The sequence below is a fragment of the Chelonia mydas genome, chromosome 18 (assembly GCF_015237465.2).
Source record: "Chelonia mydas isolate rCheMyd1 chromosome 18, rCheMyd1.pri.v2, whole genome shotgun sequence".
Taxonomy (NCBI): domain Eukaryota; kingdom Metazoa; phylum Chordata; order Testudines; family Cheloniidae; genus Chelonia; species Chelonia mydas.
This window is the reverse complement of record NC_051258.2, coordinates 13,536,036-13,559,115: the sequence shown is the minus strand read 5'-3', so window position 1 is coordinate 13,559,115 and position 23,080 is coordinate 13,536,036. Positions and strand designations below refer to the sequence as shown.

The following is a 23,080-nucleotide window of genomic DNA, read 5'->3' as shown; positions in this document are numbered from 1 at the left end:
ACAATAATCTAATTTCTGCTCAAGTATTTACAAATGGACATGTATATGCTCTTAACACCTGAGAGTTTCTGCTGTCATTTTTCTGCACACACATACACACACTGAAATTTATAACTCAACACTTATATCAAGAAACTTAAATGATCAATGGGATTCTATAAAAGCTAAATTAACAAAAAATAGTCTATTAGTGAAGACATCTGGTGTATTATAGCAAGAAAAGTTAATGATATTGTCTGGAACCCTATAATCAATTTTTTTTCTCCCACAGCTCTATCATTACACTGTATTAGATCTGCGTGCGCCTGTGGAATTTATTAGATCTCAGTGCCTGGTGGAAGATTTGCCAACTGGATCTGGTTCAGATCAGGCCAAAATGGTTTTGGCAACACTCCTCGTCTTTAAAGAACAATCAATAAAGTTACGTTTCTGCTGCATTGTTTCAACTGCAGGAAGATTTATGGGCTTCCTATAGAATCCCTTTGGAACACAGTAGAGAGGGTTTGGGAGAGGACTACCAATCATCTTTACATTTAAATCTCCAGCATACACAGCCCTGTGCTGCTAACTGAAATATTGGTAATCAATTGCAGGGAGTCAGTCACCCAGAATTAATGGAAAGACAAAAAGTTTGCCGAAATCAATATAATGAGTAAAATTTACAATCAGTTCAGCAAATCCTAGTTAGTAAGCAACATGGACATGGAAAATGCAGTAAAACTCTTATAGAAAGAAAGAGCTAGAAAAAAACTGCCTAAAGGGAATAGAAAATTTACTAATATCATGAAAGTCAAAATCTGGCTGAATAGTAGACACGCTGACTGGGCCAGTACACTGCTTATCTGCCTTCCAAGAGCTTGTTACGTCAAGGACCAAGCGCAGCAGGAAAAACTTGTTGAAAGTATTTTCTCTGCTGTTTTTAACTCCATCTTGAAATCCTACCAACTTTAGGAGCTAAAAGGCTCCTATAACATGCAGCTGGTTTTTGAACCTGGCACTGGTAGATCTCAGCAGGCTGCCAGCAGCTGAAATGTGCAAGTGAAAGTTTGCACTCACTTTCAGTTTCTAGCTACTACTGATCTTTTTGAGCAGGGTTCAGAGGAATGAAAATAAGGTCTGAGATTTAAAACAGTACCCTTTAAAAATGCTGAGTTTTGCCTTACTCTTGACTCCCCGACTCATTGTTTTGGTTCCTAAAAATGTGTGGTATTTCACATGGGAGGAATTCTCTTTCTCTCTCTCATGTGGGAGCGGGGGGTTAATTAAAGGAACTGCCTCCTCCTCCCTCAAATGTCCCATGGTGAATCTGCATGCAAACAGAACTGAATTTTCCCTTAAGTGTTCTTATATTCAAACATGCTGTGGAGAACCTCAGTTCCTCACTGTACCAAATACACAAAAAACAAAATTTTTCTTGGAAATGAATTGATGGTATTCAGTTTCTCTGTAATATCTTTTCATACCATGCACTCACACAAATCTCAAAGTTTAACCAATTTCTTAAAATCCAAACATTAAAATGAATCCTAACAGTAAAATCAATCCTAAAAACGTAAGCCAATACCACAGTACCAAAGCAGTAAATCAGCTGCAGCTCCATGAGAAGTTCCATTCACAAGGAAATTCAGCCCATGAATTGCAGGAACAACCTCTAGCTTCCATGTGATCAGCTTAGAGAAAGCAACCCTACACTATACAATACCAAACCAGGCAAATACTAAGAACCTACAGGTCCAGTTTTCAGAAGTGCTGAGTTCCCACAACTCCCACTGAAGTCAGTGGGAGCTGTGAATGCTCAACACCTCTGAAAAATCAGGGCCATGGTAAAGACTCAATAGGATGAAACCGCTGAGGAGAACAATGAAGATTCCCAAGACCTGGCCTGTTTTTTCTCACTTTAGGTGCATGTTCGGTCCAAACTGAAAGCAAAGTGTATCTTTAGAACTTGGGTTCTGTGAGCACAGGCTTGGTTTAATGCAAAATAGGGGGATACGGACGACTAGCAGAGATAGAAAATACAGCTTCTGTCTCTGACGTTGACTTCCCCTTGCCATCTCGTTGCTGGGGGAAAAACAGAGACAGTACACAATCTTATTAGTCACTCTGAGACCTGGTAAACTTGTACCAGCATTGGGCTATTTAGGACATTGCCTTTAGCTGCCTCTTGCTGGTCACAAGCTTACAGCAATATTGCAAAACATGCAGTCTTGGCTGGCTAAGCCAGATTCTTATGATACAGAAGGAAAAAGGAGAGAGATAGGAAAGAAGAAATAAGGCAGGGAACAAAAAGGATACATGGAGGAAAAGGGATTGCGGGGGGGGGGGGGGGGGGGGGGGGGAGAAGAGGACAAAGTCTCATACCCCAGCGCGCTGGGATTTAGCTGGAGCCAGTGGAGGTGATGATGTTATCTGGCCCTCTCTTGTGATTTGGTTTGGTCAGAAGATTTCTCAGAATTAAGATCCAGATGGTCCAGGTTCCCAGGAGATGGTGGGGATGGCAGTCATGATGGTGTAGTTCACTTCAGCAGCAGTCAGCTTTTCTACCAGTTTTCTTTAAGAACCCCAAAAGGGAGTGATGAGTGGAATAGCCCATCCCTTCATTATTTTGTCCACCAATTAGGCCTAATTTGCAACACACCAATTCTGATCCATTATTTCCTGGTCCTCTACTCCTCTTATTTAGCACTCAATCTTAACACAGTCCCTGAACAATATCAGTCTGCCTTTTAGTTTGTACTAAGTCGGTGTCTCATTTTTGCAACTTTTCCCATTAGCATTTGTTGTTGTAGGTTATTGTGCCATTCCACCTACACTCTCTTCTTACAGTTAAGCTCACAATCAGGGTAAATTTGTAGGCTCGATTATCACAACAGTACTTTAATGTTTTCAAAAAAATCAATAGCTTTTAGAAAATACAGGCATGATTCTTGGTAGCTGGGTAGCATAAAGATTTATTGCAAAGTGAGTGGAGGGTACAAGTGTCCTCTTGTAATGCCTAAGTGGCCTTCATTTTCCAAAGCTGGAATATGCACCCCACCCTGCTCCAGAATCTAGAGCGTTTGAAGAGGCCTTGTGAGGGACAGTCCTAAAAGAGGTGTTTGCAGTAGGTGAAAAGTAAAGACCTCAGAGAGGATATACAGAGAATATTTGAAAGGGAGCGTTATGGTCAATAGGCCTAAAACCAATTTGTAAAGTTAATGTCTTTCTTTGTGCTTCCTTCCCTACCCCAAAGATAAATACTTCAGTTCCCGCAGCCTGGCATTCACAAACAACCCTTCAACTACCACCAATGTGTATTCATTCAACTGCAGAAAAAAAATTGGTTAATTATTTCCAGTTTCAAACTTCTAAAGCATGTTTGTAATGAGCAAAAAGTCTATTTCATAAATCCCATGGCAACACTCTTTTAACCAAATATGTTTTCTGTTCCCTCGCTCAACCCCAAACCCATCCTTCCTGGTGAAGGACCTTCTGTATGTACTTCAGACCCACGCTGAACACAAACTCTCATCAGAATCATGGTAATCAAAGATGGAAAAACCCATTAGATCATCAAATCCCTCTGCCTAGGACGATGTAGTCCTCAATGAAAGACACGCAGTATCAGCTACTACATTCATATTGAATTTGATCATGAATAGAGAGTGTTCTTATCCCCCAAGTCAAAAGCTGAATATATTAATGCTCTCAACAGAAGAGCACTCAAAGTAAACCACCACCAGGTACACCAAGCAGTTAACGTTTTTTAGTTCACCAACTGTGCCGCTTTCAAAGGTTGAGGTATAAATACTGAGAATTTATTAAGCAATTTGTGGCTGAATTTTCACTTTTATTGAAGCTTAAATACAGTTACATGAATATTTTCTTGTTCCTTTGGCCTTATAAAGTGCAGTACTTTGATCCAATTAAATTCTGAAAAAAAAATGTGGTCCTTTCATAGCAAATTTGAGTGAAACATTTATTAAATTCATGATTGGAACAGAGATGCTAGTACTGAAAAACAAGCAATATTGTTAAACCCTTTCTACCTCACGTATCCTTTTTTCCTTAGCAACATTCTATTAACCACCCTCTGCCTTCAGATCAACACCAATTTCCTCAAAGTAATTTTCAACAAAAAGTTGAGACTTTTCATTAAAGGGTCAGTTATCAGGTTTAGAAGGTATTCCAGAACAAGAAAGTAAGTTACCCCCCAAAAATCTCATGACAGATTGGTATTTCTGTTAAGTTTTTGACACAGTGGTATATATTTAGTTCACGTTCATTCTCTCAAGAGTCATTAAACCGCAAACAATCCCTAAATGTACTTTTTAAAGATAATTTGATTCCTACAGTGATAGCTGGCGTTACATACTGCATTGGTGCAATGGTAGAGAGAAAAGGCTGTCACGTGGCATTAGTTCCCTATGATAAGAGCTCCTAACTAATGTTAGCCCAATGCATACCATCTCCCACTTGGCAAGGGCACAATGCCTGTCACCATAATACCTGAAAATCTAGCTCCCAGTGAGTTCCTACCCCAGGCTAGGACTGCAACCTTTACTCATGCCTGGCACCACCAACGCAGAGTTGGCCTTTGAGTGCATTATTTTTGTGCTGAGTTATTAGGTAGGTGTAACATAGATATCTGGCTTTGCAGTAACTGACTACAGTACGTCTTTTGTACCACAAAAGTTTTCCACAACCATATGAGACTATGAATGTCAGTTCTAGGTCAGCATGACCTAACATATCATAGAAGAAAGATACTGTCCTGAGTACAGACAGATTACCAGAACCAAGCAAAGATTGTATGGATTAATAAAAAATATTACAAAAAAGATACTAAGACTATTAAGTTGGAGGCGTTGTCTGCTAGAAGTTAATCTTTAATAGCCACCAAACAAGCCACCAAGGATGCTAAGTTAAAAAACTTCTTGGTTCAAAAAATCTTACCAATCAACAATTGTTGTCTGTAAGTGCATGATACGGCATATAATAAATAGGGTCAGACTGATACTCTCATGCATATTGAGTAGTCCCATTGAAACCCATGAGGCTACTCAGGTTGCTTATGACATAAGCAAAGATATCGAACTGGCTTATAAGTGACTTAGAAAAAAGAAAATGGAGTCCATGGCACTACCATATTCAGCTTGTGGATGGAAGTCTTATTCTTAGAAGTTCAAGCAGCTGTTGCTCGAAGAGAGAGCAGAATCCTGATGCCACTGAAGTCAATGGCAGTTTTGCCAGTGACTTCCATGAGGCCAGGATTTCATCCAGCATTTTTATTCCGGAGGATACAGGTTTACCTTTAGATCATCGCACACATCATACTTTACTTTACAATTCCATTTATAGTTAGTTTTATGCGTAACTGAATATTTGAAGGAGACAGCCATCATTGAAATGCCTTACACAGGAGAGCACAAATGTTATCTGTGACCATTTCCAATACAGTGCACCTAGAAAGGCAAAATCACTTTGTGATCTCCTCCTGCTTTCTTTCCTCTAGCCCCCATTTGATTTCCAGGTGCCATAGAAAAATGTGAAGAGTTAGCTTCTGATCTCAAGTAAAGTCTGTAACAATGAGCTTTGGAACCAAGTCTGCTGCTGCTCCTAGACCCATTAACACTTGAGGAACAATTTATGGAGAGAATGAACCAGCTCCTCAACATTGTAAATGTCCAAGTGAAACAAAATCACAAATAGCACAGCAGTAGAGACAGATTGCAAAGAGAACAGCAGTAGTAACTAAAGCTTTATCACTGGGACTTAATGGCCATTGGTGAGAGGGGACTGTTCTTCAGGAAACGAAAAGAGATTCTTCTAGTATCTCTTTTAGCTGAATTGATTCATCTTAAAGTGTCAACAGAGGGACTTGTAATTTAAGTGCAATATACTCATGTGAGAAAACATAACAACGTACATGCTATGACAGTGGGAGATCGAAAGAGCATGTGAGGGGAGGACAATTGGTTTCTTTCCTAGGCAGCACAATCTAGAGATTAGAGTATAGGCTGTTCTGAAACAATCCATAACACTTGCCATGTGAACCTATCACTTCCAGAGGCAGCAATGGCAGTTCAGTCCATACAGATCCATCAAGCTGGGTGTCATCCTATCCTTCCCCCACCCCTTTTTTTATTTAATTCGCTTCAATTTTAACAGAGGTGAGACAGGCAAGAAAGTTTTAATTCCCCAATTAGTCATCCTGATCAAGCTTTACTGAAGTGGAAAGGGAGTGTTTCAACATAAGATCTCAGCCATTCTAGGAGTCTATCTAGCAGCCTTTTTTCCTTTCTTCTTCTTTTTTTTAAGTAGGAGAAAGGCTTGGATATCTCATTGAAATTATCGGGAGTCATACTTTGAAATCTGGTGCGGGAAGGGGGAGGAAAACAGTGATGATTTAAGACCTATTACTGGAAGACCCAAGTCTGTTTTCAATTTAAGCTTTTAGAATGAAAAAGGAATTTCAGTAGCCATATCCACAGGTGTAAATTCCTGGCACATTTTCTCCACATGTAATTAACCACAGAAGAACTGGCTAATTAGTCAGGTGGATAAGACACTGAACCAGGAATGAAGACTCTTGGGTTCTAGTCTCAGCTCTGTTGCAGAGCTTCTTGTCATCTTAGACAGGTTACTTCACCTCTGGAGCCCGTTGTCACCATCTGTAAAATGAAAATTGTGACGTTGCACTCCATAATGTTTTATGGAAATATGCCGATGAGTGTGAATATGATGTAACTGGAATATGCTTTATGCAAAAGGTTTCTTGCAAGGTATCATTACAAAGCTTATAGTCTACTGAGTGTGTTCATCCTTTTTGTACGAATGTCTCATTCTTGTGTATAAAACTAGGAATATGAAGTAGAACTCTGAGGTCCTATTATAACTATGCAAAGTGTGGGCCATTAATGGTGGTTTGGAAGCTTGACGGCTCCCACTTACTAGGACAATTGGTTGTAAACCTTCCTGGGTGCGTGTATGGGCCATCCCTGGAAGAATGGAGGCTGGGGTCTCACAGGACATGTGAACGTGTCACCTGATACTGGAATCCATCTTAAACCTGGTGCTTTTCCATGTAGAAGGAGAGGTGGGGACCCAGAGAGACAAAAGATTCCTGCCTGGTGCCAAAGCTATAAAAGGGGGTGGAACAGGACAAAGGGGGCTGCCAGTCATGAGAACACCCCTACTTTCCCCCTAAGATGTCTGCTGGGACTAACGAGGACTGTACCAGGGGAAAGGATTGGGCCCAGACCAGGAAAGCATCTAGTCTGTGAAAGAAACTTATCAGAACATCTCTGAGGGTGAGATTTTACCTGTAATTGTTTCTTAATGTATTAGGTTTAGACTTGCATGTTTTTGCTTTATTTTGTTTGGTGACTTACTTTGTTCTGTATGTTATTACCTGAAACCACTTAAATCCTACTTTTTATACTTAATAAAATCACTTTTGTTTATTAATTAACCCAGAGTAAGTGATTAATGCCTGGGAGAGCAAACAGCTGTGCATATCTCTCTCTCAGTGTTATAGAGGGCGGACAATTTATGAGTTTACCCTGTATAAGCTTTATACAGAGTAAAACTGATTTATTTGGGGTTTGGATCCCATTGGGAACTGGGTGTCTGGGTGCTGGAGACAGGTGACCTGCTGAGCAGTTTTTGATTATAGCCTGCAGCTTTGGGGGCGTGGACCAGACCTGGGTCTCTGTCGCAGCAGGCTAGCGTGTCTGGCTCAACAAGGCACAGTTCTAGAGTCCCAGGCTGGCAGGGAAAATGGGCTCAAAGGTAATTCCAGCACATCAGGTGACAGTCCCAAGAGGGTCTCTGTGACCGAACCCGTCACACATGGTCAATGGTTCTTTCTCCTCCCCTCCTGCACCCATTCTGGGTATAAAAACATAACTAGGGAAAAGTTCTGTGCCTGGATTGCACCAAAATCACTGAACCACCAAGTTAAAAGGGTTATTACTAAGGAAGTAAAAAACTGTCAGCTATGCATCCAAACCCACACTTAGTTTATGATAACCGAGAAGATAATGTACTTAATTAGTTGGTGACATTTCAAAGCTGTTGCTTTTTTTTTTCCCTGCTTCACTTGACATGTTTTGCTAAGGGCAAAACAAAATTGTGTTTTCTTGTTGGAATCTGGCATAGCAGAGAGATCAAGTGTCCTTTCCACTGTACATACTACCCTTTCCTCAGCAAATAGATCAACCGTGACAAAAACACTGCAGATCCATTTTCTGTTAGCAAAACCAACATCAGTCTCTTTTTAAGCGTTCATTATGCCCCCGATTTTATTGACAAAACCATCAGGGGAATTAAAGAACCTACAGTGTGAAGGGGACAGGCATACAGCAACTATATTCCTTCCATAAACAGGAATCAGCAGCATTCCTACCATTATACATCCCTGCAAGTGTGAGCTGCATACAGAACCTCAAAACAAAAACAAAAGAAAGAAACACGGTGTGAGGTGGTGGTTGGGTTTTTTTTGTTTTTATTTAAAGGATCAAAATATATTGCACTTTGCTTCCCACATTGTTTTTGCAGACAACTTTAATGTGTTGTACTAGACCAATACTGACAACAGAAGCTTCAGCTTTTATTGCTGTTAATACCCTGAGCAATTACTGTAACTCAGCAGGAACTTCTATCCAGAATGGCAACTATCACATTGTAATTCAGCATTTCATGAGAGATTCCGCTGAAACATGAAGGCACCTGCTAATGTGCAAAAATTGTACAAATGGGGTTTAACGCATTCTTAGAACCTGGTAGATAAAAATACACTTAAGTATTTTTCATGATGTAACCGTATTGTACTTGTTATAGATCACAGAAAAGCAGCAAATGTTTAAGTAATAACAAAAAGTCCAACAAAGAGGTAGCTGCTAGGCTTCAGAGAAGTCAGGGAAGGGTGTGAAAAATTACCTGAAAGGATGGCTACTGTAAATAATGGAGACCTCTGGAAAAACAGAAAACTAGCATGGACATAAATATTGAAGAAGAAAGCCATCAATGTAACAGGCAAAAGGAAAGAACACGTTCCCCCGCACTGCAGCCCTGCAAAATTAACTGGGGGTTGGAGAGAGCAGATAGAGAAAGGAAAGAGAACCTTTAGCAGAAACAGATGGTAGGTAATCTAAACAAGGAATATGTCACCCTGGGCCTGTAATTATTTATTGCTTTAACTTTTAAGTGATATAAACATTTGTGACACAAAAGCAGCTGAAAGAAAGGAGATTCTCAGTTAAGGACCTCATTCTATCTAACTCCCCCCGATTACTCTTAGGTATAACAGGGGCCTGAGAAAAACATAGATGCCACCTATGCTGTACCACCTGGAGAAGGAAGGTGGAGGTTTACTACTGTATTGTATCACTATAATAAGCATGTGCAGCCCACTTAAAACCGGCACAGGGATTTGCTTAAAGTTATTTTATGTTACAAAGCTATGGATTTGTAGGAAGGGGCGGGGGGGGAATCACATGTCTCTCAAGTTCTTACTGTGGTGATGTGTCCTTGAATTAAAAATTCATTTAAGATCAAAGGTTTTGAAAGGAGATTTGAATTATTATTTTTTTAATCTAACAGTTTTCATGACAAGTGTCCTTAGGAGGAGATAGTGAGGGAGTCATTAAATCTCAACTCAAGTCCTGTATCCACATAGTCCAACAGGCTACCAAACCACAACTCTTGACAGCCCACAACTCCATCTTCAGCATTTATTTATAGAGAATTTATCATTACAATATAATATCTAGACAATGTTATAATCAGCTTTTCCAGAAAACCAGTAAACTACCATACCACTTCCCCCCTAGAGCATTCGAAGCACAATAGGTAGCTATGTGGATTATAAAACCTTGTGAAGAGTTCTCTGTGTGTCCCAACTAACCAACCAGCTCTGCCTGTACAGGTCACTTCATTGTTTCAGTAGTGACAAAGTTACTAGAGTATTACTAAAAGAGAAGGGTTAAAGGGAGTAAAAGATTGTGCAATATCACCACCATGTTAGGAAAAAACATGGAAAACACTGCTTACCAATTTGAAGTCTTGAATGCTGCAGATGAAGTACGGGGTGTTCGGCCGGCGACTTTCAATATATACGCAATCTTTAAAAAAGAAATAATTTAAAATAATGGCAATTAATTTCTGTACCTCAGACAGTACGAATACAAAACAGGACACGTTTAAAAAAACAGTATAAACTAAGAGAACCACAATGTTTATTATATAAAATGTAAATATTCTATGCTTGGTCTAAAAATAGAAGCTAGAATTTTCATTCTAAATAAAGTAATAGTTTATTAAAATAAAGGTGAATTTTTATGCTATGTTTTGTTCAGAAAACAAATGAACTCAGACAAGACTTCTGAATTTAGCTAATACAATGATGAGGTCATAACCTATGGACCAGACTAAAACAAGAGAGGAAACTAATCAAATCTCTTCTGGTTAACTCACTATTAAAAACTTAACACTAACATATTTTCTTTTCTAATTGTAAAGAAAACCAAGGCAACCAATCATAGCTGGAATGGAGTAAACTAAATTAGATTTTCCTCAGGGAAGAACTGAGCTTTCTCAAATTACATTTCACATGACAGAGGCTGAGTAATTATTTTTGTTTTTGACAACTGGACACTAAAACGTTGCTGTAAAATGAGATCTGTTGTGTTACAAACACAATCCCAGCAATAATCACAACAAAAGCATGGGTTTAGGGGGAAAATACAGCACTGAATGGAGAAAGAATTGCCTGGTTAATGATAATGACCTTAGAAATGGGAAAATCCACACACAGCTTGCTAGAAAGCAGAGATGTTGCTCCAAAAGTCAAGGAAATATTTCAGAGATCGTCTCAGTGCTCTTTTCATTTATATTCACACACAACTAGTTATTCAGATTTTCCATGAATCTACACACACTTCTGCAAAAGGTGTGTACCTTACTAAAACCTCAGGTGCTCAACATACAACTAGCCTTTCTCCCATTGTCTTATTTCCTAATAACTGTAAAAGAAGAAAGATGAGGGGAAAACTATTGCAGATTTAGCTCTTCTACACTTATGAATGCATCATCATAATAAATATTTTAAACTGACAGAGAATATAGTGCTTTACAAACACTATTCAGGCTATATTCAAACTTCACTCGGGTAGGAATCACTTCTTCCACCACTGAAATGCAGTCACCTCAGGAGATAAAACTCAGCAACTGCTTAACATCAGTATCTTAAAACAACTGAAATTGCAGTAAGAATCTAGATAGATAGAACATGATCATCAAAGTTGGAAGTTGACCAAGACACGACATTCAAAGGCTCTAGTACTTCTATGATAGATGCCATGACTGTAATTGGTGAGGACCTAGGTTTTACATCTCATTCAAAATGTGGTAGTAACATAATGCCTCAAAAGAAAGTGCTACCTTCTTAAACACCAGTTCCTAGGTTAGTTGGTGGTCTACCATGCAATTGCTACTAACCTAACCCAATACTGCTAGACTGTAGTAGTATCACGGCAAAAGGCAGTGGAGTCCCACGCATACATGGCACGAACGAGATAGAAAAGGCTGGGGAAGGGATAACTGATGCAGGGGGCTACAATGAGGCAGGGCTCTGATAAACTCAATTAGATAAAGTTAACTTAACCCTTACAAAGCAGATGATTGATTGTTTCACAGTAGCTGACTAGCCCCAGCGTTTTAGGAACTGTACAAACATAGAAGAGGAAGCCTGTCCTAAAAAGTTTACAGTTTACATAGACAAAAGTATGAGGGGGGAAAAAATTAAATATCTCCATTATACAGATAGGAAACTGCAGCACCCAGAGATCAAGTAAATTGCCACGGCCACAGAGAACATTTGCGCCAGGAATTAAATCTGTTAAGTACCAGTCCAGTGCCTTAACCACAAAACCATCCATCCAGCTGGGCTTCCTAGCAAGGAACTTTTCATGTGACCATAGGACTTACATTGTACATACCAGGAACATCTAAATAAGGAGTAAAGAAAGTATCCTCCGGTGTGGCAGGGACATAAGGTACAAGTTGAAATGGCTTTAACTTTTGGACCAACTATTTAAACTGAAGTGTAAACCAATTTTCCCCTGTATATCCTGAACTTCCCCAAACTCGCTTTTTTCCAGATTGCTAGTGCATATTTCCATGTATTTCCTTTTGTCCTTGGCCAACTGCCATTCCCCTAAAACTTAAATCCCCTTTAAAAAAAAATGATCAATCCAGGAAGGGATTATTACCTGGAAGTTAATGTGGTTAGGTCTTGGATCCACCAACCCAGATGCAGAGTATTTCCTCCCCAAATACCCTCAATCAGGCAAGACCCATTCAATCAACATCAAACATCAATTTTTCCCCCCTGTTAACCAGTGATGGCAGACCAGTGCCCGCTTGCCACAGCATATTGGAAAATAATCTCACCCTATTCCTCTTGAACACTCAAGCACACCCAGCAAGATATTGAAATTGCACATTCAGTTAAAGAGAACTTAAAGCAAAAATTAGGCTCCTCAATTAATCCATGAATCCATATGACGGCATTTTCCTCTAGAATGGACAATGTTCCTGTCTGAAAGAGCTTAGACTTCAAGTTTAGGTCTAAGCACAAAAGTATCTAACTCAGACAGAGGGTTACCTTGCCTTTTGCATTGCAAGAAACTCCCTAACTGACAAATGCTGCTCATTGTGACATATTCCTAAAGGATTTGTAAGGTATCAAATAGCTAAAAGCAATCACTGCAACTGTTTGAAGCCTGCCAACAACAAACTCCAGCCAGAATGAGAGCTCAAGTATCGGGGCACTTGGCGTAGCTTTATCGACTGAAGTGGTGTTCAGGCCCCCCAAAAAACCCTTGAAGCCACAAGGTAATGGATGGAGCATTTTCTACCCCCTACCCCCCCCTTTTTTTTTTTAAAAGCACTCTCTCTTTGCTAGATGCCATGTGTGCATAAAAAGTTAAATTCGCTGAAGAAAAATGGAACATAAATTTGCAGGAGAGAGAGACAGGATGAGCTGTATAGCAATGGTGCAAAGAACAAACTTTCAGTTCTGGTTGGCTAAATCCTGCCTGAATAATAGTACCCCATACAGGAGTAATCTAGCATCTGGGCTGGTGGATCCCCACAAACAGTGTACCAGCCTTCCTTTTTTACTTAAACGGTAATGCCTTGTTATTGAACAAAAAGTCACTTCCTGCTGAGTGTTTACAAAGAAACCATGGTAACTTGACTTATCCAACAACGCCTGTAAATCCATATGCCAAATTCCTACACGCAACACTATGCTTTGTAAAACAGGCTACTCTATCACGCCAGTCACTATCCATCAGGACTTTTGCTGTGAATCATTTTGTGGCAGCATTTGATAAAGTCAAATGAGCTTGGCACAAGGTGTTATTTTTTTAAAAAAGGAAAAAGAAAAGCTATGAAACCTATTGCTTATTTTATAGAAAGACATAAAACAGAGGGATTAGAATCTAGAGTGGTCTGAATTCATAATTTTATCGGCATCAGTCAAGCTTGTCTCCAATTGACAACAGAAATTGAAAGTATGCCCTGTTCTGACCCAGCTTCTTAATTCATTTATAAGATAAAGTGAGAAGAAAATTATAGCAGAGCTTTGTGTCGACATCCCCATTATAAACTCCTAACTTCAGGGGTTTAGGACTCCAATGTTCTGGACTGGGAATTTGGCATGTAAGACTCAGGGCAAGAAGCTAATTTTTTTCCTATCTTTTTATTTTTCAAGTTAGCTGAAAATGAGCATCAGCAGTTTAAGTGACACAAATGTAAATAAAATTTGAGATGTGTTTTGCTCTTCTAGCATAACATTTTATCATTCACTGAGAGGCATCTGCAAACGCTATTGTGATTTGAACCAGTGTTTTTTCAAATTATAGTCCGTAGGGCATTCCCATGTATCTACAGAGAGGATTCTATCTTAGTGGTGGAGCATCTGTTCATCTTCTAGCAGTAATATTAGTGGCTCTGACAACCCAGTCTAGGTCAGAGCATCTTTTGGGGGGGGGGTGGGGTTCTAAATGTTTCAGTGTCAAAAAAGCCAACAAAAAAACAAGAACTTCTTCCAACCGAGTTTTTTTTCCCCTTGACGAATGTTCATCTGGCGTAAATTTAATTAATGTTCAAATTTATGAATGACACCAACATCAGAAGGGTAGCATAATAAACAGGCGGATGGAACCTAACTACAAAGTGACCTGAATACATGATTGGGGGCTGCAGGCACCCAGGGGAGATTCAGTATTAATAAATGTCAAGACCTACGCATAGTGAGAGAAATAATTCCAATACTAAAAAAGGAGGACACATATAAACAACCAAACCCAGTGCATTAAATTACTTTTGCCTCCTTTATACTGCCGTAATATTACAGAGCAGATGGGGGGTGGATCATCATTGGGAGAACAAGTGATATACTGTCTCTCTGTCTACCTCCCTCCCTGAGAATCCACAACATGATGTCAGTGACCCATGGATTTAAATCAGTATGATTTAGTAGACAAATACTTTATGTTGCTGGGGATGAGGCTGGGGAGGAATTAGCCAATATACTAATGTTGAAAAATCTGCCACTGCTTATTCATAGTAATCTTTTTTAACAAAACAAACTAACAGAGACTTTCGGCATGACAGACTGAACGTGCAGCAGGCAGATTCACACAAGGGATTTGTCTGTTGGATAAGAATACACAAACTAAAATCCACATTTTAAAAGAAAAGTCTAATTCATTTTTATATTATGAACCTGAGTATCTCGCGGGTGCCAAGTGGAGGAGGAGTTTCCATCTCTCAGGTATACAACATACATTTTCAAACTTACCTATACCAAAATGCATATTTACTAGACAGCCAACAGCAGCTGCTGCAGCAGTACAAATACATATATATATTTCTTTAGAAGCTTAAAATATTATGTGTGTAATGGACCATAAACAGTGTGAGTGCCATAGTAATCTATGTAATAAATAAAAGCTCACACTTAAGAGTCTTCCTTCAAAAGATCTCAAAGCTTTTCACAAATATTAAACGACAAACTGGGATGCCACCATGTTACCTGTCATGTACCACATTTCTTTTTCTTTCCACCACTAAGAGAATAAAATCCACAGACAAAAATATATGTTCATTCTAAGTCTACAATGGAATCTATCCTTATGCTAACCAGGACTAATTACTGTAACCATTTTTCAGTGATTTCAGATCCTTGTGAAGCTTTAGCACAAGCCATGCTATGACTGGAGAGAGTCTGCTTTCATTTTGAATTGTCTGGCTTCATCATTTCTCACCACTTTAATACTAGCACAGTGGTGTCTCTGAGTGCCTACTGCCGCCTCTTACCATCTGCAAACAACACCATTCGTCAGAAAAGGAAAGAAAGCCAAAAGAGGAGATAGAACTAAACATCATACAATAAAGAGGAGGCCCTTCACACAGCAAATTTACTTCCTTCTGAATCCCTTTACAGATCAGCAGGTTTATGTAAATTGAGCAAATTCTCTGCCTCGTAAATCACTGACTGAAGCCTGAGGCCATTTGTCATCATGAAACGATGAACCCATATGCACTCTTCCTGACAGCCAGCTCACTACTCTTGCCAGTTGCTTCAGCAGCGAACAACCAACCAAGCGATTCAAGTTAGCCATCACATTTCAACCATTTGCTTGTTTCTATTAGATATTTTCCCCCTCCTGTTCAGGAAACCATAACACAAACCATGCTTCATTATAAAGACAAGGCAAACTGTTTTCGTAAGAAGAAAATTAAATACATCTTGCTAGTAAAAAGAAAAGGAGTACTTGTGGCACCTGAGAGACTAACCACTTTATTTGAGCACAAGCTTTCGTGAGCTACAGCTCACTTCATCGTGCATCCGATGAAGTGAGCTGTAGCTCACGAAAGCTTGTGCTCAAATAAAGTGGTTAGTCTCTCAGGTGCCACAAGTACTCCTTTTCTTTTTGCGAATACAGACTAACAGCTGCTACTCTGAAACCTGTCATCTTGTTAGTAAGTGTTTGAAGTTCTGCCCACTTCTGGTAATTATGTGAGGCACAATCCACAGACCACTTAATTTCCAGCCGAATCCTGCCTGATGACCAGACTGCTTATTCATCTCACTACGTGGACATACGTAATTAGAATCATAGGACTGGCAGGGACCTCGAGAAGTCATCTAGCCCAGTCCCCTGCACTCATGGCAGGACTAAGTATTATCTAGACTACCCCTGACAGGTGCTTGTCTAACCTGCTCTTAAAAATCTCCAATGATGGAGATTCCGCAACCTCCCTAGGCAATTTATTCCAGTGCTTAACCACCCTGACAGTTAGGAAGTTTTTCCTAATGTCCAACCTAAATCTCCTTTGCTTCAACTTAAGCCCACTGCTTCTTGTCCTATCCTCAGAGGTTAAGAAAAACAATTCTTCTCCCTCCTCCTTGTAACAACCTTTTATGTACTTGAAAACTGTTATGTCCCCTCTCAGTCGTCTCTTCAGACTAAACAAACCCAATTTTTTCAGTCTTCCCTCATAGGTCAGGTTTTCTAGACCTTTAATCATTTTTGTTGTTCTTCTTTGGACTTTCTCCAATTTGTCCACCTCTTTCCTGAAATGTGGTGCCCAGAACTGGACACGATACTCCAGTTGCAGCCTAATCAGCGCGGAGTGGAGTGGAAGAATTACTTCTCATGTCTTGCTTACAACACTCTTGCAAACAAAGCGAACATCATTCTGGGATGTATTCACAGGAGTGTTACACTGTTGACTCTCATTTAGCTTGTGGTCCACTTTGACCCCCAGATCCCTTTCCGCAGTATTCCTTCCTAGACAGCCATTTCCCGTTTTGTATGCGTGCAACTGACTGTTCCTTCCTAAGTGGAGTACTTTGCATTTGTCCTTATTGAATTTCATCCTATTTATTTCAAACCATTTCTCCAAAATGATCTGGACAAACTGAATTACAATCCTATCCTCCAAAGCACTCGCAACCCCTGCCAGCTTGGTATCATCCACAAACTTTATAAGTGTACTCTCTATGCCATTATCTAAATCACTGAAAGATACTGAACAGAACCCGACCTAGAACTGATCCCTGCAGGACCCCACTCGTTATGCCCTTCCAGCATGACTGGGAACCACTGATAACTACTCTCTGGGAACGGTTTTCCAACCACCTTATAGTAGCTCCATGAAGGTTGAATTTCCCTAGTTTGTTTATGAAAAGGTCATGCGAGACAGCATCAAAAGCTTTACTAAAGTCCAGATATGCCATATCTACCCCTTCCCCCCTATCCAGAAGGCTTGTTATGCTGTCAAAGAAAGCTTGCTTAATTATTTGCAGGTACAGAAGATAAGGTGACCGGTCTGTAATCCCCTGGATTGTCCTTATTTCCCTTTTTATAGATTGGCACTATATTTGCCCTTTTCCAGTTTTTTGGAATCTCTCCCGTCTTCCCATGACTTTTCAAAGATAATCATTAATGGCTCAGATATCTCCTCAGTCAGCTCCCTGAGTATTCTAGGATGCATTTCATCAGGCCCTGGTGACTTGAAGACATCTAACTTGTCTAAGTAATTTTTAACTTGTTCTTTCCCTATTTTAGCCTCTGATCCTACCTTATTTTCACTGACATTCACTATGTTAGATGTCCAATCACCAGCAACCTTCTTGGTGAAAACCGAAACGAAGTAGTCATTAAGCACCTCTGCCATTTCCATATTTTCTGTTATTATTTCTCTCCCTCCCTCCCCCCCATTGAGTAACAGACCTACCCTGTCCTTAGTCTTCCTCTTGCTTCTAATATATTTGTAGAATGTTTTCTTGTTACCCTTTATGTCTCTAGCTAGTTTGATCTCGTTTTGTGCCGTGGTCTTTCTAATTTTGTCCCTACAAACTTGAGTTATTTGTTTATATTCATCCTTCGTAATATGACCTAGTTTCTACTTTTTGTAGGACTCTTTTTTGATTTTTAGGTCACTGAAGATCTTCTGGTTAAGCCAGGGTGGTCTCTTGCCATACTTCCTATCTTTCCTACGCAGTGGGATAGTTTGCTCTTGTGGCCTTAGTAATGTCTCATTAAAAAATTGCCAGCTGTCTTCAATTGTTTTTCCCCTTGGACTTGCTTCCCAGGGGATCTTACCCTGAGTTTCCTAAAGTCTGCCTTCTTGAAATCCATTGTCTTTATTTTGCTGTTCTCCCTCCTGACCATTCCTTAGAATCACAAACTCTACCATTTCATGATCACTTTCACCCAAGCTGCCTTCCACTTTCAAATTCTCAATCAGTTCCTCCCTATTTGTCAAAAATCAAATCTAGAACAGTCTCTCCCCTGGTAGCTTTCTCCATCTTCTGAAATAAAAAACTGTCTCCAATACATTCCAAGAACTTGTTGGATAATCTGTGCCCTGCTGTGTTATTTTCCCAACAGATATCTGTGTAGTTCAAGTCCCCCATCACCACCAAGTCCTGTGCTTTGGATGATTTTGTTAGTTAGTTATGGACCATAACAGCAAATAAACCATTCAAATATAGTATGTTGAGACCTCTAGGTTGAGTAAATCCCCAGGTTTTCATTCCAGGACATAGTTTGACATGGAATAACAGTTACAGCTACTGACACCTGGCAGCTGAAGAAGGGAAATGCATATCTCTGCATAAAAACTTCATCAAGCAGAATCTGCTGCAAAGCAAAATGGAATAAGATAGTGCAACAAATGCCCATGAATGCCACTCACTCGACTCCATGTCTGTTACCTTCTTCACATCATTCTCTGACTATTGCGATCTTTTTCTTCCAGTGCTAGCTATCTACAGTCCAGCCACACAGAACAGAATGCTTCTGTCCACCTCATGCATGGAGAAGGATCATGGGAAGCATGCAATAACGGTGCCAAGTTGCAACTTCTCCATGGACTTCCTGTTCTTTTCATGGACCAGTTCAAAACTACTATCCTTGCATTCTAAAGACTTCCGTGCCTATTTTCACAGCCCTCCATTTTTATCCCTCCACTTTCTGCCTGTTCATCTGCTCCTGACCACCTCTGTCCCACATCACCATTGGTACAAGTGTCTTCTCTGCTGACATCTGCAACAGCATTAAAGGGAAAGTTCAAGAAACTGTTGCGGCCTAGGGTTATTTATTTGAAAAAGGCTTGCCCTCCCTTCAAGGAGGCATTTATACTCAGTCAGTAAAGGGCTGGAGAAGTTGTCCACTAATTTACCTTTAGTCAGCGATGGGACATCTGTCCTCTAGGTTATGGGCATTAATCCCACAGTTCCAGCACCATTGCTGTGTATCTGTTTAATCTTCTCAGCGAAGTACAAGCAGGAGGCATTCTCCTCAGACATATGGTAAAGATAGATAGTTTGATCTAGACTATTACCCACCACAGTCCTGCTGGTGGTGACTTGGCAGATTCTATAGCGGGGGGGGGAAGGGAGCAGGCGAAGACTTCATAGCCAACATCATTGCAATGAAAGAGGACTAAAATTCCTATGGTGTGGCCCATGGGATTCACTGCCTGTCTACTGCAACCAGTATACCTGCCTACTTACTTTTTCTTTCTTTCATGTGAACCATTATAAATTAAATTACTATCTGTTAAATCTCCCCCACCAACCCTTTGGAGCCAGAAAACAATGCCATTACACATGGCACTGATTCATTATACCTTTGAGCTTGTGGTGATCATCCCAGGTGTCCCCATTCCAAAGGATATTGCTTACGTGCTAAAAGACCCTTTAAAAAATCAGAACTAGAACACGTAGGCTTCAGAAACACTTTGTAAAAGGAAGAATATAAACCTCAGCACATGAAGCTTTTCTGCCTTTAATAACGTACTGCACATAGTAAACACCATCACAGTTAGGAGCCTTGCAGGTTTTAGTTAATATGAGTCAACACTTGCATCATCCAAGCATAAAAGCCTGAGGCTCTCCTCACTGCACTTTTCTTCCACAGAAAATATATTCCTTGAAAGCCACCGACATGGAACGTGTACAGCCTCCTGCTTTCACTTGAACAGTCGCAACCTTAGCTTTCGAAGTCTAGCTGAAAGCAATTTGAGCTCCAACATAACTACCTTTCCCAGCACTAACATCCCAGTTTCTGCCTACTGTCCAGAGTCCCTCTCATTTTCTCTTCCATCAGATATATAGCATTGAAAGTCTAATGTTCTCAAAAAATTAAGTCGGATCTTTAACGTTCTCCCTTCTTAGCAGCTTCAGCATAAAAGGAAAATGGGGATAATGGCCAGCCAGTTGATGTGCTGAGATCACTGCTTATTACACTAATCACTATCATCTCACTGTAACCTTGTGCTTCCCACCTGTCACATACCCCTGTTGTCCCTCATCTCAAACTTTCAGACGGGGGCCATCTTTTATTGTGTGTGTGTCCAGTGCTCAGCAAAAAGGGGGCATCTAGGCAGTACTGCAATACAAATATAGTGTAGTCAGAGGAATCCTAGAAGGGTACAGTCTCCTGAGAAGTCCTGGAAATCAAAGCAATAGTCTCATTAGAAGGATCTGGTTTACTTCACTGTTTTAAATGTAATGCAAGTTTAAGGGTTTGGGGGGGAGGATTAAATAGGGACCAAATTTACAATATAAGCTCTTTGAGACAAGGATATAATCTTCACACTCTCTGAAAGCACATACTGTTTACTTAGCACAATAAATAGAATAGCCATGAGGAGGACAACACAAATATCTGCAATAGCCAAGTTCACAATCAAACAACAGTACATTAAGAACACCACACTCTTTGTAACTGCTTTATTGTGTAACAAGGAGGATAAACATTCAATACCCAGAAAAATACATATCCACAGAGGCTAGTATTACAATGTAGCGTACCTTTCAATTGGTTTGAAAATTACCCTCTCTCCATGTTCAGTGAATCCTGACCTCTATGAATAAGGCCAGCTCAACAAACCCCTTAAAATATGGGTCAATAATGGAAACACCAACAGACCTTTAACTACAGCCAAATGAACAGTGTGCTGCTTTAATCACCTAAGTTTTAGAAACAAATACAAAGAGGAATGCACTGGGAACATGCTATGCATAGTTTTCAAGAGAAAAACATCAGCAGTGACAGGTAGGGAGGTATAAAGTTACCTCTTTCCCCCATACGGCTGACAACAAACAAATTGCTAGTCTGATCTTTTAGTGTCACTTCCTGCCGAGCGGATTTCAAGCAACACTGCTGGCTCTTTGTCAGAAAACAATGTGCTAGAGCCCTGGTTCAGCAATAAATGGTTCAACCAATTTGCAGTGCTCACTTGAAATACACAGGAGTATTCATGACGCCTGGGCTGCAGTTCTTATTTGGCAAATGATTTTATTATAAACCGGTATCATGGTGAATCCATTTTCTTTAAGAGGTTTCTGCTACTGTTTAATGGACTGTCAGTATAATTTAGATTTCATCTATTTAAATTCATTCAAGCCTGGCCCCTGATTGTACAGTAAATGGAACATATTTCTATTCAACAAAATTAATGACAGTTAATTGTAGTCTGCAGTTCCCAATTTTATAAAAGCAACTGTTCTGCAGTTCAAGCATCAAGCTACATGATTTCCCACACCACTTATTTTTTCGGCACTGTCTATGCATGCCCACAATATTTTATAAGGCTCCCCTTGCAACACTAACATACAGATTGATCTGGATTTGGTTCTGATACACCTTTGATTTTCCTACAGAGAAGCAGTCAGGAGCCAGAAAATACCAAAAAAAAAAAAAAAAAAAAAAAAGGAGTACTTGTGGCACCTTAGAGACTAACCAGTTTATTTGAGCATGAGCTTTCGTGAGCTACAGCTCACTTCATCGGATGCATAGCATATCGTGGAAACTGCAGAAGACATTATATACACACAGAGACCATGTGTGTATATAATGTCTTCTGCAGTTTCCACGATATGCTATGCATCCGATGAAGTGAGCTGTAGCTCACGAAAGCTCATGCTCAAATAAACTGGTTAGTCTCTAAGGTGCCACAAGTACTCCTTTTCTTTTTACGAATACAGACTAACACGGCTGTTACTCTGAAACCAGAAAATACCAAGAGACAAAAACAAAGTTAAGGATGCTCAGTCACTAATTCACACCAGAATGGTTTGTTGATGGATTTTTGGGTGTCTCCTCCCTCCTACAAATGTACAAGACAGGGGAAATGTCTAAACTGTCCCAACCTCAGATTAGAAATATCCTACTCTGATTGGCTGTTCCAGAAAGCCAAGAGCTCAGTTGACTCAACACCTTCTCCTTCAGAAGTAGATTAAGTTACTGTATTTGTGTCACTAAAAGGTCAGTCCTTTCTGCCCTGCATCAATATCAGTGAGTCCATGGAACATTTCAAGAAAGATAGCAAGCATTTGCTCCAACATCGTTGCCAAAGACTCCTATCGGCTATTGTGAAATATGTTTTTTCCAAACATCTATTTAGCTGCCATTCTCCCCCACCAGAAGTTGTCACATTTCAATTGCTCTTTACAGAGTTTATAAAATGCTTTGGGATCCTTTAGGATGAAAAGTGCTACAATAATGTAATTTATATTTACATAACTGACTGAATTAGAGTGGTCTGGCAGAGTCCTTAGCTTTCTTCAAAGCTAACATCCCCAAACATGAAAATATGAACAGGTTTTCATGGACAAACATTGGATGTGTAGGACTTATGCAAAAGATATGCATTTAGTAGTACACTTTTGTATTTCCCGTAGGAGAAACTGCAGAGGGACACTGAGTTACACTGACTGGAGATTCCAAAATGCCTCTAAAAAAGTCATTGATATACATTTGGTAAATAAAACGCTCACAAAGATTTTTTTAAATGCATATTGATTCTCAACAGGTTAGAAATCCTCCTTTTAGGCCTCCATGGTCTGTTATGTAAGTGTTCATATAAATGCCAGGAAACAAGGAATCAGGACACTTGGGTTCAATTCCACTGTACCACCAACTCCAGGAGTCACTTAGAAAGGTAAGATGAGGAGGAGAAGCTATTAAAAAGAAAATCTAAACTGAAATTGTAAGAGATTGGTTTG

General features: G+C 39.8%; 1 protein-coding gene across 7 annotated transcripts in view; it reads right to left on the bottom strand.

The window, feature by feature from the left end:
* Nucleotides 1-23,080, bottom strand: part of RERE (arginine-glutamic acid dipeptide repeats) — a 396,332-nt gene that overhangs the window by 225,995 nt on the left and 147,257 nt on the right. For all 7 annotated transcript variants that reach the window (XM_037881385.2, XM_037881387.2, XM_037881386.2 and 4 more), the window contains exon 3: nt 10,036-10,106. In XM_037881385.2, the coding sequence (XP_037737313.1) occupies nt 10,036-10,106 (71 nt within the window). The remainder of the gene's footprint in view (nt 1-10,035; nt 10,107-23,080) is intronic.